This window comes from Magallana gigas, chromosome 8 (genome assembly GCF_963853765.1).
Source record: "Magallana gigas chromosome 8, xbMagGiga1.1, whole genome shotgun sequence".
NCBI classification, from domain to species: Eukaryota; Metazoa; Mollusca; class Bivalvia; order Ostreida; family Ostreidae; genus Magallana; species Magallana gigas.
The window spans coordinates 46,178,090-46,194,995 of record NC_088860.1 but is presented as its reverse complement, the minus strand read 5'-3'; the positions used below and the strand labels follow the sequence as shown (position 1 = coordinate 46,194,995).

General features: G+C 32.6%; 3 protein-coding genes and 1 non-coding gene across 8 annotated transcripts in view; 2 read left to right on the top strand and 2 right to left on the bottom strand.

Moving 5' to 3' along the window:
- The window catches only part of LOC105339282 (limbin), a 502,381-nt gene extending 485,493 nt beyond the window's left edge, over positions 1-16,888 (bottom strand). Inside the window, exon 1 of the mRNA XM_066068017.1 lies at positions 16,882-16,888. The gene's annotated coding sequence lies outside the window, so the exon portion shown is untranslated. The remainder of the gene's footprint in view (positions 1-16,881) is intronic.
- LOC117690581 (U5 spliceosomal RNA) lies at positions 3,549-3,668 on the bottom strand. Its single transcript, XR_004602544.2, has one exon. It is a non-coding gene; the product is annotated as a U5 spliceosomal RNA (small nuclear RNA).
- Positions 5,687-7,929, top strand: LOC136270493 (uncharacterized). Its single transcript, XM_066068030.1, has 4 exons — positions 5,687-5,919; positions 6,019-6,102; positions 6,548-6,784; positions 7,662-7,929. The coding sequence occupies exons 1-4, from the start codon at positions 5,697-5,699 to the stop codon at positions 7,907-7,909; spliced, it is 792 nt and encodes a 263-aa protein (XP_065924102.1). The 5' UTR covers positions 5,687-5,696; the 3' UTR covers positions 7,910-7,929.
- Positions 8,995-16,906, top strand: part of LOC105343664 (uncharacterized) — a 63,625-nt gene continuing 55,713 nt past the window's right edge. The window contains exons 1-5 of one of the 5 annotated variants that reach the window (XM_011451106.4): positions 8,995-9,094; positions 11,371-11,473; positions 12,307-12,446; positions 13,455-13,586; positions 14,923-15,902. In XM_011451106.4, coding sequence (XP_011449408.3) covers positions 9,017-9,094; positions 11,371-11,473; positions 12,307-12,446; positions 13,455-13,586; positions 14,923-15,594 — 1,125 coding nt within the window. In that variant the 5' untranslated portion in view covers positions 8,995-9,016 and the 3' untranslated portion in view covers positions 15,595-15,902. Of the gene's footprint in view, positions 9,110-11,370; positions 11,474-12,306; positions 12,447-13,454; positions 13,587-14,922; positions 15,903-16,906 lie in introns of those variants that run through there. The other 4 variants (XM_011451105.4, XM_066068026.1, XM_066068024.1 and 1 more) reach the window with 4 other exon arrangements.

The window sequence follows — 16,906 nt, the reverse complement described above, 5'->3', positions numbered from 1 at the left end:
TGTTTTTTCGCCCTATGTAATATTTGCCTTTTTACACTTCTAAACAGTTTCGCCTTAAATTTGCCCCCTGACAACGAGTGCGAAAAGGGCAAAAATATAACGGGGGCAAATATTTCACTGTATACAGTACTGAGGCATTAATAATTACATGTCTGAAAAATTTGATCCCTCACCTCTGGTTTTATAGAACACAATTTAAATGATGTTGATGTATTAGGCATATGTTTTGAATCTATTTTACATGTCGTGTATATATATTGTATAGAGGATTAACTTTATCATCATTCTGTTATGCAATGACTGTTAGTTCATTATTTAACAGGCAAACAATCAGAGTAAAGAATTAAAGAAAGAACATACATGTTCTTTTTGTTGATACCCTATTTCATTTAGCAGAGTTTTGGCTATTGTTGCTTACGTGTGCAATATAGCTACATTGTATAAAGATTAAACAAAAGTCACAATCATCAAATATCAAATAAAAAATAACTGAAAGCACAATAAACATTTCTTAGTGACCATTTAAAAGTTTTTTTTCTTTCATAAAATCTACAACATTCTATTTTATTATTTTTTTTTGCAGATTTTAATCAATATTACATTCTGCGATAGTTTTTGCGTTTTGAATCATTTGAATAACGAGTATTAGTCATATATGTGAGGGATTACAAAAGTTATATCTTGATTTTAAATAGTATTAAATGTAGTTCAAGTTTTTATAGATACAGCTGCCTGAATTGATGACCGTCGGTGCCTGGTTAGATACCAATACTTACTGCGTCTATATATGTTTCATGAATGCATGGCATTTTGAACGAATACATCTCAACAGGCTTGCGCAAACTTTGTATTTTGAAAAAGTGTGTGCGTGAAAGGGGGAGCAGACCGACCTAAAAACATGACGAAAAACAATTAAAAATAAAAATCAATTCCCAAAATCCAAGCCCGTTAAGTTGGGGTCTCCTACATGTATACCTGAATTTAATCAGAATTATATGTATGCGTAGTTTCCTTATATATTAGCATTGTCCTCAGAAAAAAAGATAAGGACAGTTTATTAGGAATTTATATTTCTATATTTGATTTCTCGAAAAAACTCGATTTTCAAATCCAGCCCTTTCTGATATTCATAACCTCTTACATTTCTGCGTATCGGGTGAAGTTGTGTTACAGAGATATCACTATAACCACCATCCATCCGTTAGCTCTATTAGCTGTTAGCTCTAAAATCGACAAAAGCAGTCAATGTTCGATAATTAAGAATCAAAATGTCTTTCATTCGCAATGTTTTCCGATTTATCAAAAATATGTACATCACATTATAAATGTTATTGATTGTAATTAAACGTATTCTTTTGACATGCTGATTTTAATTGTTTTTTTAATTTTAATTAACTGTTGATGTTTTGTTTTCAAACATTATCAAACTTTTTTTGTCTGAAGAAAAGTTGTATATGTAACATTATTTGTAAACTCCCGAACTGCTTACTCATCTTTGCATACCCGGAAGTAAAGTATACCTGCTTAAAGGGGCAGACAACTCTTTCAGTAACGATAACTCTAGTTTATGGGAAGACTGAATATTGGGTTGATCAATCTCATAGATGGCGAGGCGAAGCCGAGCCGTCTATGAGATTGATCAACCCAATATATTTCCGTAGTGAGTCAGTAACTAACTTAATAAGTGTTTTGTTTTCCCGAGGACTATCAAGCGACATATTCATTGATAAATAGCGGTGATCTACGCAAAGCCATGTACAAGATGCTTTACATCTCGTCCAATTAAACTCATTTAAACAAAATTATCAATACCACCTTACAAATACGCTTTAAAAATCTTCGCTTCACCCATATTACTTACAATGTTTTGTCGCTATTCAATTTTAAACCTCTGCAGAGATTTGAGCAAATTTAGACGCTGCCATTTTGTTCTGCTCCAGACACAACAATGTGACGTCAATATTAAAAGGGCAACTACTCTAATTTAAAAATAATTCCAAAGGGCCACTACTCTAAATATTTTAAGGACTTACTGAACACGATTTCTGTGTTAAATATTATGAATTATAATCGAGAAGAGTAGGTGAGGCGGCGGCCAATGACGGTCATATTGCCCAATATGAATCCTCAACGAACCTACATAGAGATATATGAGGCAATCACGTGCCATGTTTAATCCAATGAAAATGTGACATTTCAGTCCGAGGGAAAACTATTCGGCATAGTATGCTTACGCTATATAAACTCATTGCATACTATGCGAAAATAGATGAGTATTGAATATATAGCAACGACCTGACAGGAAGCATAATAATCTTGGATAGATGCATCTACGATGTAAATATCTTGTTTGTTTAAACATCATATGCTTACAGTTTTCAGACAGTAGGACTGATTGACAAACCGCTTTATCCTATAAATACAAAAATGGCGGGAAGATGTTAGCTTTATGATGTCATATTTCAAAATTATGAATCACTTTACATGTATATCTGTAAAAAGAATTACAGTTAAATGATGATGTTCATTTTAGGGGGACATTTTAGGCTTCAATCATATATAATCATTTCTCTAAATTTGTAAACTAAATCAGTTTAATCCAAATTATACTTAAGATGTATTTCTTTTACACAATTTATCTATACAAATATTTAAAAAAAAACATATAAATCTACCGTTCTTAACATGATTGTTCAGAATATTGCAGAAATATACGCAAGCTAATACTGTTGATGCAATGTAAATAGTATAAGAAATCAAAACATACTTCTATTCTTACCGAACATTCATTCAGCTATCAGCTGGTAATACATTTGTAAAATATTGTTGGCCGTAAATCTCTTTTCTTTCAATATTTGTCACAAGTAGTTCAATAGTTAATCAAGATAAAAGATACAAATGTTACAGTTCGTCTGACCAATATGGTGGCACTTCTGTGACTGTTGATCCTTGTTTCTGCTTCACAAGCTCAGACTTTTTTTTGGAAATAATAAATACCTTTTTATAGATTATACGACGGAGCATCTTGGGCTTTCTGTAGGAAAATATCAATAGATTTGAAAGCGGGATTTCAAAAGTATTATTGATGTCATCAAAAAATCCACGAAAGAATAAAAAAAGAATAAAAATATAGGAATAGAAGCAATAAAGAAAGACTGTTTCATCAATGGGTATTGAAAAAAAGAAAGTAGTAAGTCCACATTATTAACAAAGAGGAGAGATTTTGTGTGTTGTCTGTTCTAAAGGATAAAAAAAACAATGGGAATGTATTTCTTCATTATTACTCGTTATTTTGGTTAACATTAGAACGTTCTGGGTACTTATTGCTTTAAAACCAAAACGTTCATAAAATGAAGAATACTAGTATGCGACACTAACTATCAATGAAGTTGTACGTCTTACAAACGCAAAACAAAGTAAAAGATACCAGCAGCAAACAGTTTTATTGGTTCTTTTCTTTAATAATCATTTGATCTAATAGTATATATATATATATATATATATATATATATATATATATTGTGTATGTTCTTCTTTTAAATTATATTTACCCTATCAATGATAGGGTTACAAAAATAAGTCTATAGACTCATTTAATGTTCCTCTCCACGGAAATCTTTAGTAAAAGGCGAAAGATTTAAGCGTGGATTGAAGAGAAACCAGAGTAGCTCCATATAAAAATTGTGGAATATATATACCAACATTTAAAGTATTTCGTAAAGTTTTTAATGAATGATATGAACATATTTTTATTTTTCAATAATATCTTAATATTTGTAATGTTGATTTAACATTAAGAAAATATAAATTAATTTGATAATAATTGTTGTAGAATTTAATTCTTTATTTGATAAATATTTGATGTCAAAAAGACAATTCAACAGATTAAAAGGTTAAGCGTAAGGGAAATAACTTATTGGATCATATTCAGCACGTGGCATTAATAATTTACTCGTGTATCTGAAATGGGATTTAAGTTTAAAAAGTGTTAACCGCTGGAATTGTCTCGTCGTCATATGTTTACTGTTTTTCTAACATCTTACCATAAACATATTAATTACACTAGTATCGCTCAATATAAATTAACGTAAAACATGTAAAGGGCGGACAACTTAAGTACTAACATGAACTTAATTATTTGTTTATTTCTCAAACATAATGTTTATTATTTGAATTTAAATTGCATGATTATAGACATTTAGAATCTCACTCGATTTAGCTTTATTAACTGAAACATACATGTAGTGATTCTGGTTCAGATATTGTAAACATATTTTTAATGAAATTCAAATGGATTTGGTAGTCTAATATTAATAGGCATAGCCTATATGTAAACCCTTTCCAAACATTTAAGGAATTTAAGAGAAGAATTTACATTGGTTTTCTGATATTGTAAAACTGACGAGACATCTGATAGTCTTGTTAAACTTGTGACAATTTCTGTAATGACAAGCCTGACAATTCTTTTAGAGAAGTCTAAAAACCTTGTTGGATTTAAAATCCCATTTAGAGATATTCATCAAGTTACATCATCATGTATATCCTAGTAAATTATCTTGAGTTATATATTTATAAGGATAAACTTCTGAAAAAAAATAAACTAATAAAATAAATAAATAAATAAATAAATAAATAGGTACGTCATTTTGCGAAAGGTAGAGAATTTATTACTATCGGGAAAAATTAAATGCAACATTAAAAAAGAAGAAGAATGATAACTAGACAATTGTGAAAGCATCCTTATCTTTATAGGATGAGCCAAAAAATATTGCATGTTCGAAACAGAATACATGTACAAATAATTAAAGTAATTAAGGTTAAGTATCTTGGTTTGATAAAAACTTTATGTACAATTGGTAAATGGGTGACTCTTTTGCAATATAAAAAATATGCCATTTAGTTCACTATTCGATTTTTTTTTATATTCGATAAATGCTGATTTTATGAATTGTAACAAACCCACGATGAATGAAGGTGAACGTTGTACATCATAAAACTATTACACGGCGCTCTCTCCCGTACAGGACCAAAACTGAACAAACTCTGAGATTATTCTCTTGTTGTTGAACCCAGCGTCATAAGCCAACAAGTCCAACAAGTCCAACAACAAGTCCAACAAGCCAACAAGACCAACAACAAGTCCAACAAGCCAACAAGTCCAACAAGCCAACAAGCCAACAAGTCCAACAAGCCAACAAGTCCAACAAGTCCAACAAGCCAACAAATCCAACAAGCCAACAAGTCCGAAAAAGTTGATTGACACAAAAATAAAAATAGTCCGGAGGATTGAATTTCACACCGTGGAAATATCAATATACCGCCATCTTTTTCTTGTGTTGTATTTCAATTTAATTATGATATTTCGTGGGTATTGTAAATTCTATTGACCTTAATGTTTGAGATAGCTTATATATACCTCACGAAAAGGTTATACACAGATATTCGGATTTTACGTTTCCAAGGTATTGTTAACTGCTTTCTATATTATATATCATATTTATCATTCACAATAAAATGAAAAGAAAAGTGGAAATAACATTTTATAAAATGGAAAGATTTTTCACTTTTTATTAATAAATCCATTTCCAACTCTGTTGATCAATTGCCGTGATAAAGGTATACGTGTGCATGATCCATTTTTAATAAGAGAGGCATTTCCTTTGCATGATATTTTTTTTTTAGATTTAGATCGAAGGATGGAATTACTTTTCCTATTAATGTTCATCGATGTAACACAAGCTGGGACGAACACCGGAAGTTGTAAAGACATGTTACAGGGTTATCTGACAGGACAACTTTCTTCTGCTCTAGAAGCATATCAAGTAGAAGCTTTGAGGCGGGAATTTAAAAGTTTTACTGACGTCATCGAGAAATCCATGAAGAAGTTTAAGGAAAACATGAAGTCTGAAATTAAGACACGTGAGATAGCAGTTGATTACTTCCTTAGAATAAAACAGCGAATTCAGGTCATGAATTATATTTACTACTTCTCTACATGTATGTTGATTTCCTTATCAGAAACTACTAGTAGCAATAGCAGTGTAGTTTACACCAGATGGGGGAAGAAGACATGCCCCTCCAATGCCGAGTTAATCCATTCAGGTAAGGTGCAGGAAGCTCTTAGGCCTAGTCGGGTAATTATAGACACACGATTTCAAATTTTATTTTTCGAGATTTAAGGTTGAGAATGCTTGATTATTAAGCATTTTAAACACAGCTCGAGTCTTGTTATTGTTTACATGTGTGCTTTATTGGACTAAGTTTCAAACAAATGGTGTTTTGTATTCTTTATGAACACATAGAATCAGTTATGTTGTCTGCCACGAGTCATTTTATCAAAGAAATGGTAATTTTACAACTTACTTTATTTGTAAACAAGCTTTGTTTACATAACAATGAATTTTTCTCTCTGCACGTAAGTAAATCATTTTATTCATGAAAATAAAAAATCAAAATGTTGATCAAAGTCCCTTTAAGTGATTGAAAGTATTGCTTTTACAAGTTAAATCTATTCTCTTGATTTTATTTGTCTTTAATTCGTATGCAGGGTTTACCGGAGGCTCTCATTATGGTCATAAAGGAGCCGCTGTAGAACCTCTCTGTTTACCGAGGAATCCTGAGTGGAGACTGTACAATGATGGGCTCGATGGCACCAAAAGTTACGTTTATGGCGCAGAATATAAAACTGGTTCTTTTAGAGGCTACATTAAAACAGTTGATAGTCACAATGTTCCATGTGCTCTTTGTTTGGTCCGCCATAGATCCGTTGTTCAGATGTTTCCAGGTATTTGTAGTAGCCTAGTATGGGATTGAGACTGTCATGTTGCACAAAGCCACTCTGTGTATTCTATAGTTATTCCATTTTTAATGCAACCCTTTAAAGGGACGAAGACACAATTTGAGCTCATTTTTTTTTACAAAATTTATTTATTTATTTTAAATGCATAGAAAGATCTAATGGGTGGTTTTAATGCGTTGTGAAATTCCAACATCGAGTTAGAGGAGAGTTACAGAGGTTAGAATTCTTTGTTTTGTAAACAAAGCTCAAGTCCTGTTATTGTTTGCATCTGTGTTGCATTGATATATTAAGTTTTAATCTCATATTGCGTTTAGTTGTTGATAAAATTATTTATGAACACATTGAATCAGTTCATCTGAAGTTGATTTGTCAAAGAAATTGTAGTTTCTGTACTTTGCATTATTTGTAAACACATATAAGACTCGAGCTTTGTTTTCATAACAACGGCTTCTTACCTCTGTAACTCACTTACAACTTGACCTCTAACATTCAAATTTTTGGTGAATAATTTAAAATACACAAATAAACCGTTTTATGTATAAAAATTAAGAGTAAAATTTTCATCACAAATCGTCTCTAGGTCCCTTAATGATTTTATTTAATATTTATTGAGTTTATTTACAGCAATTTAAAAGTAAAACAACACAAAAAACGGCGAGTTAGATAACTTAGGTACTAAAATTTTAAAAGAGTAATTTAATTTCTTTTCTTTTGACGTTTGTAATGAAGATTCTGACATTATGTCTGTGCCGTATTTTAATTTTGATGGATAAGATATTAATGATGTATCGACTAGTCCTTTATAAGGGATAGTATCAGTAGGGAGGGATTTAACAACATCTTTGCTTGAAATATGTTATAGCACGGAAAACGTGTTACAAAGGCTGGACCCTTGAGTACCATGGTTATCTAATGACGGGTCATTATACTCACGCAGCTGGAACAACCTACACATGTATTGACAGCCATCCCGACACTCTTCACGGTGGCGCTACAAGTAAAGGTGTCGGTTATATGTTTTACATGGTGGAAGCTGCCTGCGATTCCTTGACGTGTCCTCCCTATGTGGCGGGAAGAGAACTTGTGTGTGTCGTCTGTTCTAGAAAATAAAACATGAATTCCTATCATAATTAACCCTCTTTGTTCGTTTTTTTAACGTTACGGAAAAGAAATACTCAACATAAATTACAGTATTTCATCGACAAACATAGTAATAAGCAATATTTAATTACTGATAAATTTTTAATACGATTCAGAAGGAAATCAACTAAATCAATGTTTTACAAAATGTTTTAACAGTAGCTGATCTACATGTAACATAATGAAATTTCTTTCTTAGAATGTAAAACATGTCAATCCTGCCGCTTTATTTTGATAAAAATCCAATACATTTTATTTGAGTATAATGCTAAATTATAAAGGTTAATATTTTGTCGATCCATATTTTTAGCACGTTCCAATGAAAAATGTTCGTGCTACGGTCGGCTTAGCGCCCCCCCCCCCCCACTTTTTAGCAAAGTAAGACCTAACCATCATGCAGGCACATAGCATCAGGGAGGGGGGTGAGTCCCCCCACACCCCCCCCCCCCCCCCGGCTTTTTCTCGTAGCAAAAATAATTGTTCCTAAATTTACTTTTAAAGAATTGAAACAATAATAGTAATATCGAAAATTAAAGTCATAAATATACCCCCCCCCCCTTCCACAGATTAGGAATGTGAAGATTTAAATTGGGAATTTAATATTTTTTGGCAGGTGAAATTTTTTTTTTTGAGTCATATTTTTTTGGCAGGTAAGACTTTTTTTGAGTCATTCTCTGCCCCTCCCCCCCCCCCCCTTCCACGGATTTGGATTTTCATGATTTGAAAATATAAATGGCTTTTATTGTTATCATAATTTTTCTTTTTAGCTTGTCACTAGATTTCTGATAATTAGTGTACCTCCCCCCCTCCCCTTCCTCTCAATTTACTTCCGACGCCGCTGTTTTCAATGTGTAAATTATTTGTTCATTCCTCCTTTCAATGCTCACGCTACAATACGTCTCTTCCAGAAAATCTATCTCAAAAGTGTGTCTATTAAAACAAAAAATTAAATCGGTTCATTTACATCTTTTTGATTAATATTTGAGGAGTATACAATACATATACGTGTAGTTATTCCCGATATCGGTTTGACCTGGGTACTAGTCGATAGGGGTGCGATTTGAGTTGATACCGAAAATGGCGGCATTTACTATTCGGAGTGAACGTAAAAGAAAGTTTGATGCAGATTGTTCGGACGAAGAAAATCCAGAGACTGTAGGTGACATTAATGTAATTGATTTACTCATTATTTGACAAGATCGTATCAATTATAGTGATATTCATTAGGGCATTGACTGTTGATCATGTTTGTCAGATCTTCAGAAGTAAACAAACACAAATGTCACACGTTCAATCCTAAAATTGTATGCTCTACAGTACAGACTGAGAGTCTTTAAAAAAACGCGTCATTAGTCCTTGAAAAAATTGCGCATGCACACTTTTTTTTTAAAATTCTGCTGTTCGTTTTATGTTAGGGTAAATACTAATAGAACATGATAAAATCACCAAAATAATTTTATAGGGTATTGCTCTGGGTTTTTTTTCCATATAAAATATTTATTTTTCAGTGACATCCTCTTCTACTTCTTGTATAATAATAGATAAACTGATAAATCTATCAGGATGCCTAACTATTCATTACTGTGAATTGGCTCAGTTTACCTCAAGTTTTGAAAAAAAATTATTTCAAAAAAAAATAGGGGCCTACATGTATAGCCTATCAATGAAAGATCAATTGAAGCATGAGAATTATGAAATAACCATCAACTTAAAAATTTTCCCTAGGATATGATATTGGTTGGTCACGTGAACAAATCTTGTGAAGCCCAAAGTGCTTTTCAGAATCTGATTTGCTCATGTACCAACCAAGTTCATATCGCAGAGAACATTTTAACATTGTTGTTATTATTATGTGACGTTTGAAAAAGGCAAGCCATTTAGAAATGTTAAAACTACCGAGATTTTAAATTTACAGTAATCCACCCAACAGGCGATGATCAATGTGACGTCATGAAAAAGTTCACACAAAACTAAACGTCACTTTTCTATAGGTTCATATTAGGAAACATATTTACAATAGAAAATATATGAAATCAAACAGAAACAAATCCAAATATCTCTATTGATATTTCATCTTTTTTCCATCCAGAGAAATATGGATTTTGCAGATTATAAAGACCCCTAGTTTACAAGTTCTAGGCATATTTTTATAAGATCAAGTCTTAGTCATGACTGACAACCAGAATTGCTAAATATTACATCCACATTATATCCACATCGATATTCGTATTGTGATACTCTTAATTTCACATAGGGAGCTTTTATTTTCTTGATCTTTCCACATGAATCCATAATTATTTACCTCTCTATGAAATGGATCACATGGTACAAGTAAACATTAAATTTTACATTTTAATTGGCACATTTTTGAGAGTATGATAAAAATGGCTCCTTTTAGTAAGCTAACATTGCTTAATTAAGGATAGTTTGTTGTTTTAACTTTGTAATTGAAGGCTATTTGATTAATTTTTCATCATATTAATACATGTAGTCAGGGGCGTAGCTAAGGCTTCCTTATTGTGGAAGCAAACTAAGGCAGGGGATTTGGGGGCCGCCTGGGTACAGAGCGAAGCCATGGTGGGGGCCCAGGACGCCCAGAAGATGGCGAGTTTTCGGCATTTCAAACACTTAATTTGGAGTATCCAGAAAAAGAAGTTTCATCAAAATAACCCCAATTTTTAACGTGTAAAATGCTTACTTCATCATCATAATATTAACGATAAAGAAAAAGAGTAGTGCCTTATTTATAATGTAATTAATTTAATCAATTCATTCTATATCTAAAAAGTCTTGTGCTTTCTCTCCTAATGGTCTATAACATTTTTGTCTACATAAATACTCATATATTTAAACTTTAAGATTCCGTTATTTCGATCTCGATAATCTATTTATAATCATTGTCACGATCACTCAGGCTATAGAATTGCAAGCAAATAATAAAAGAATATAACAGAAGAGCAATTTTTTTTTTGTTTATTGAAAAAGAAAGGCAAGTCGTCTGCGCTATTTCTCAGCAAATTCTGAGATAACAGCGGCTTAGTTTAATTTTTATTCCTAAACGAAAGTTTTCATTAATCAGCATTATTTAAATTTTATTTTTATTCTTTTAATTTATTTCTTTTTTCTTTTCTGAAATGATATGGAAGCACTTGCGTACGCCTAGCTACGCGCCTGGTAGTATATAACTTAATTGAACCTAAGAGTCGTATCACATCAGATGATCTCAATCCAGGTAGGGGTGCTTTGCGGCTTAATTGATCTGATAAACGGAGCAAGCTGACAACTTGGCATAATCCAACCTTTTGGATCAACATACTGAAGTGTTATTGTTTTTTATCATGTAGGAACTTATGCTTGGTTTTAAAGGGGTGTCACACATCAAAAACATAGTCAGTGGCTGTTTTTGTAATTTAAGGAATTTATAATTTCAGATAACGGCATGGAAGAAAGCTTTCAGAACTTTTTCCTGTCAAAGGCAATTGAAACTTCCTATGAAGAGAACTTTGCTGGTACACTGGAACAACTTAACAGAAGGTTAAAATAGTGTAGATGGATAAATTTGATAAATCTGACACTTCCTTAATTTGACTAGTAGGGACTTTCTAAATGGTAGTGCATAAATATTTGTACTTTTAAACAAAGTTGATTTTTTTTTATACATTTTTATGTGTCGTTAGTTTTTAAAAACAAGAAGGGGGAGAGGAAGGGGGTTGTCCAAGACTTGCTGTACATGCTCCTCATCCCCCTTGTCACCTGGTCATTGTATGGCAACAATACGAGTTTGGATTTTTGCGAGGGGGGGGGGGGGGAGATAGGTTTTCATTTGCAAGAAGAGCTCAAAACTTAATTATCTTTAAGTTACTCTGGTAGTTTTCAGAAGGGGGGGAGGGTGTATAATTGGTATTAGCCGATAATAAATGTAAACATTGCAGCCAGAAGAGTTCAAAACTTATTTTTAGCAAATTCCATTTATTGTCTTTAAGTTACCCTGGTAGTTTTCACAAGGGGGGGGGGGGGGGGTGTAATTGGTATTGGCCGATAATTTACGGTAACATTGCAGCCAGGCTGCACAATATATTTTGAATTAATTGCTATATTTCTTTTATCATTTTGCTCAAAAAGTCATCAGATTTAGGGTTTGTTACTACAACTGTCTATGGAAACATGTTTGGTTGTTAATGAACATAGAAAGCTTTGCTTTGCTTTTCACAAGTATACAGAACAATGGTTTTATCAGTATTTGTTGTTTCTATTTCCATGGGAAAAAAAAGTTGTGTTTATTGTATTGTCAATAATTCTATAATAATGGATGAATAAATAATATATTTTTAATGTTATTTAAAATAATGTTATGTTTTATTGTTTAGGTTTTCTGGTTCGAGAATCTAAGGAAATATTATTCAGAGCCCTAGAGAGTGAGAGGAAGATGTGCTACTCTGGGGATATGTTTGATAGCTGGATTTATTTTAGTCCAATTGAAATGAAAAGAAAGGAATGCTACATCAAGGTTAGTGTCTCCGTTTATTTCTAGATTTTTAGGGTCCCACTCAGTGGACACCCTAAGATGATCTGTCTGTCCGCACTTCCTTATATCTGTATGTACTTCTTACCAAAATCTCTTGTCTCAGTATGGTTAAGATATTTTGTATTTGACTCCATAAAGCTGATTTCATGAAGGCTATTGTTGCTCAGGTGAGCAATTTGGCCCACGGACCTCTTGTTCTTGGAAATGTTAGACAACATTAAATCAGTGATGGTAGAAGCAGGGACAGAATATCTATGCATTTTACTTTAAGAGATATCTTTAAAAAAAATTTTGAAAGTGTTCCTTGTGTCATACTAGCTGCATACATGTACCCGCATTTATACAAGAAAACTATATCAATCCGATAGGTAAGCTTGCAAAATTTTTTTTACTGTATTAAAGAGGCAATTCCTAGACATCCTGCAACACAAGTTCCCTACTTCTTTATATGAAAAAATGACAATAACAAATCGTCAACCATCTTAAAAATCCATAAAATGAAATACAATTCAAAGCAGAGCAACACAGACCTAAAAAAAGATACAGGTAGGATCAGGTGCCTCCTCTGCTGACCGGTCACACCTGCTGCGTGCTCTTTGTCGTATTTGGGAAAAAAAACCCGTAAAGGAACATTGATAATTAGGTGAATAATTATGGTCTAACAGTTAGTATGAGTAACGTCAGTCAGCATGTGACCCAGTTGAAGAATGTATATGCTGACAGTTTGTTTCAAGTAGGAAAAGAAAACTATTTGTACAAAATGATCATTTTTCCGCATGACATGAAATAAGGTGTTTCTTGCATTCTAAAATGCTCATTTTTGTACAAAACAACCCCCCCCCCCCATTTTTTGAAAATGATTTATACACACTTTATGCATGCATGCTTTGCATGAAATGATTCACACTTTTACCTTAATGATAATTTACTTGAAAGAATTTACTCTCTTTGCAGCAATGCCATGTTGATTTTTGTTTTATTTGATTTCAGAGTAAAGACATGAAAGAGGTTACTGATGAAAACATTATATCGGAGATTCATCACCTGACAATGGCATTTAAGACAGCACAGCTCAAAGAGTTGCCGGGCTCCTACTCAGATACTAGGATGGATGTACAGGCAGTAAGTTCTCTTGCCTTTAGTAAGATTAGAAAACTATGCTATGATTAACATCATTGTGTTGTCTGTCACCTTCAGTATATTCATGTCATGAAATGTAATTATACCCTCACTTCGCAGGAGAGGAGAGGGGGTTAAACTGTTTTACTCTTATGTGTCTCTCAGTAACAAATTTTTGTAAGCTTTCTTAGCAACTATTAATCACAGATGGTTGAAATTTTACTTCACTCTTTTACACCGTATGGTGGAATTCATTTTTGTACCAATCAGAAGTCAACTTCAAGTAAAATAATGACTTTGTTTATTCTAAGCCAAAGATTTCTCACCTACTGTTAGTTGCAGATGATTAAAATTTTAACACACCCTTTGTTTAGGCATTCCATATGGTGGGATTATTTTTTTAAACAAATTTGATATCAACTTCCTTTTAAATGTCAAACAAGCCTAGTTTGTAAATTCACATCAGAGCGAGGTGCACACTAGTGAGCATGGCAAGAGTCATATTGTATTAATTTTTTAACTCTGTTTTATACATTCTAAGGTGCTTAGCTATATTCACATTGACTATTGACAGATTTGACTTATATATGATATACTGGTCAAATTATTGAATTGTGTAACTTCAGTTTGAAAGTTTAAATGTATATCAACAATACCCTAGCAGGAGACATTTGCATCTGTTAATTTCATCATTTTATATTTACATTTGCAAATATGCTTCCTTATGTGAATCTATAGAAAAGCAAAAACGTTCAATTCTGTATGAACGTTTTCATGACGTCGCAATGATAACTGCACTTATCGCTTGACGGGAGCTTTATTGTAAATGTAAAAACATCGTTATGTTAATGATTCTGAACAGTTTGTCATTCTTAAACGTAAAAATATGTAATAAACAGCAATGTTAAAAAGTTCACCAGGATATGAACTTGGTTGGTACGAGATCAAATCTTCTGAGAAGCCCTTAGGGCTTCACAGGATTTGATCACGTGACCAACCAAGTTCATATCCCAGTGAACTTTCTAAATTGCTGTTTATTTCTTAAATAAACTCAAGTTACTTCATTTACCTTAAAAACTGGAGATTGCACACAGGCTCACAAAAAATGAATTGAAATTTGATTACAGTTATCATGTACTATCATAACAATTTGTAATGGTTTAAACAGATAATTAGGTAGTTTATAGTGATTGTATAATATGCACATTTATATGTAGTACGTTTTCTACTATGAAACCAATAGGAACACTTTCTTTCTCTCTGAAGTTAAAATTTTATGACCTTTTGTTTGAATAAATAGTGATTTTGTTGAAGTTATTTGAATCATTTTCTTTTGCAGGAATCAGGACATTTACTGAGTGGTAGTCAAGCAGATAATTCACCTGTCCACCCTTCTCAAATGGCATATTTGTATTGGGAGGCCAAAGCACAAGGATTTAGTGATCTTAGGGGAAAACTTTTTGCAGTAGCATTCTTAAAATTTTTGTTCACAGGAATAGGAGATGTAAATGTTTCCTATTCTACTACAGGATGTGACTCTTACCTTAACTGCTGGGGCTTCATCCAAGATGGTCCCACTGAAAGTTCATCAGAGTGTTCATACAGTGCTGATCAGAATCCATTATTGTCAACATCAAAGGATAAATATAGATCAGTGTTGAAAAATTCCAAAAACATTGCATTCGACTTGAAAGCCAATTCTAGGAAAGCCACATGGGATGTTTGTGTGTCGATAGGTGACAATTTAGTTCTGATAGCAGAGGTAGCCAATGTCAGTGACATTGAGTGTAAGAGAATCCATCAGCTGCATACTAATATGTTGTTAAGTTTGAACAAACATAAGACTCTCTTTGGACTGTTAATACAAGGACATCAGGTTTATCTAGCAGAGTACACATTTGATCAAGCAGGAGGCTATAAGAGAGAGTTCAGTCAAAAGGCATTCAAGTACCAGAGAGAGGACCTAAAGCTGCTGTATTCTTACTTGCAGACACATTTTATGTCAAAATAAGAATTTATTGAAATGATGAAAAATCCTGGTTTTAAGTTATTGCAGTGTTAACAAATTGATCAGTTGTACATACATTTATATAATTTCATGTGAAACTTGTGCACATTCATATTCAATTTCATACAAATCACTAGTCTTCTGGATATGATGGTGTTTGTCTTTGTTATGTTTCCAGTTCAATAGGAAGGTATAGTATATTGATTTTGTGAAGCAATAAACTTTTATTTATGAGAACTTCTTGAAGTATGATTATTTTGTTACAAATTCAGCTGAAGTGATTGTTTATTAAATGTACATGTACTCTCATAGTGGTTTTATCAATGTTCTTGAATTCCATTTTTTATTGATTTCGTTGTTGGGTTGATGAGTGAAATTAAATGTTCATTGAAGTGTATCTAAAAACATTGTGTATTTACAAGATTAGGGGTCGAACATTTACGTATGTGTAAAATTTATTTTTACTAAAATCAGGTAAACTTGATACCAACGAATATTGATGAAACCACAATCAGGCAGAAAGACAGCTTCTATAGGATTACTGGAGAGCTGTGTTTCCCGCACCCCGATTTTATACGCACGGACACTGCGCGCGCTACAACATTCTCCTCCTAATAAGTAAATGCGATCAAGTGCATACTAATGATCTGACGCACCGTGGTCAGTGGTAGCATTATATTTATATTTCTGACCCGGCGTCGACAGGCTCATCACTGGACTTAATAACACATTTGTCCATGAACATAAATAAACATACGCTATCAATATAACTCGTGTACTTAAACCAATTTCTATAGAATTTCCATTATGATATTGGGGCATGGTCACGATTTTGGTCAAAAATCATTTTTCCAATTTTAATATTTACAATGCTTCAGTAAGGCATTTTTAATAGACAACCAAAATTTGCGTGTCATTTGTTGGGTTATAAGCGAGTTACATAGCTTACAATTCTTTGATATGTATAAACAAAGATTTTGTTTACATTTTAAATATTGAAGTTCAATTTCAGTTTTAGATACAAATAAATGTGTTAAATGTTAGGAACTGTTTATTTATGGTTATAATGTATAAGACGTTTCACAAATCAGCTAGAAAAAGATTTTTTTACTGTTATATTAAACCTATGTAATCAAAAACAGGACACGAGCCTTGTTTATATGACAGGAAATTGTGAGCACTCGATCGTTTGTATCGTGCTTATAACTCTACGACTGACTCTTAAATTTTGATTGATCAACAGAAATGCATTCCTAAAGCATTATAAATAATAAAAACAGAAAAATGTTCTTTTGACCAAAATCGTGACCATGCC

What these genes read in the sequence shown, in the direction of transcription:
- LOC136270493 (XM_066068030.1), top strand. Translation starts at nt 5,697, where the DNA reads ATGGAATTACTTTTCCTATTAATGTTCATCGATGTAACACAAGCTGGG. An exon ending in TGCCGAGTTAATCCATTCAG is followed by an intron (nt 6,103 to 6,547) that starts GTAAGGTGCAGG and finishes ATTCGTATGCAG; the next exon opens with GGTTTACCGGAGGCTCTCAT. An exon ending in CGTTGTTCAGATGTTTCCAG is followed by an intron (nt 6,785 to 7,661) that starts GTATTTGTAGTA and finishes AATATGTTATAG; the next exon opens with CACGGAAAACGTGTTACAAA.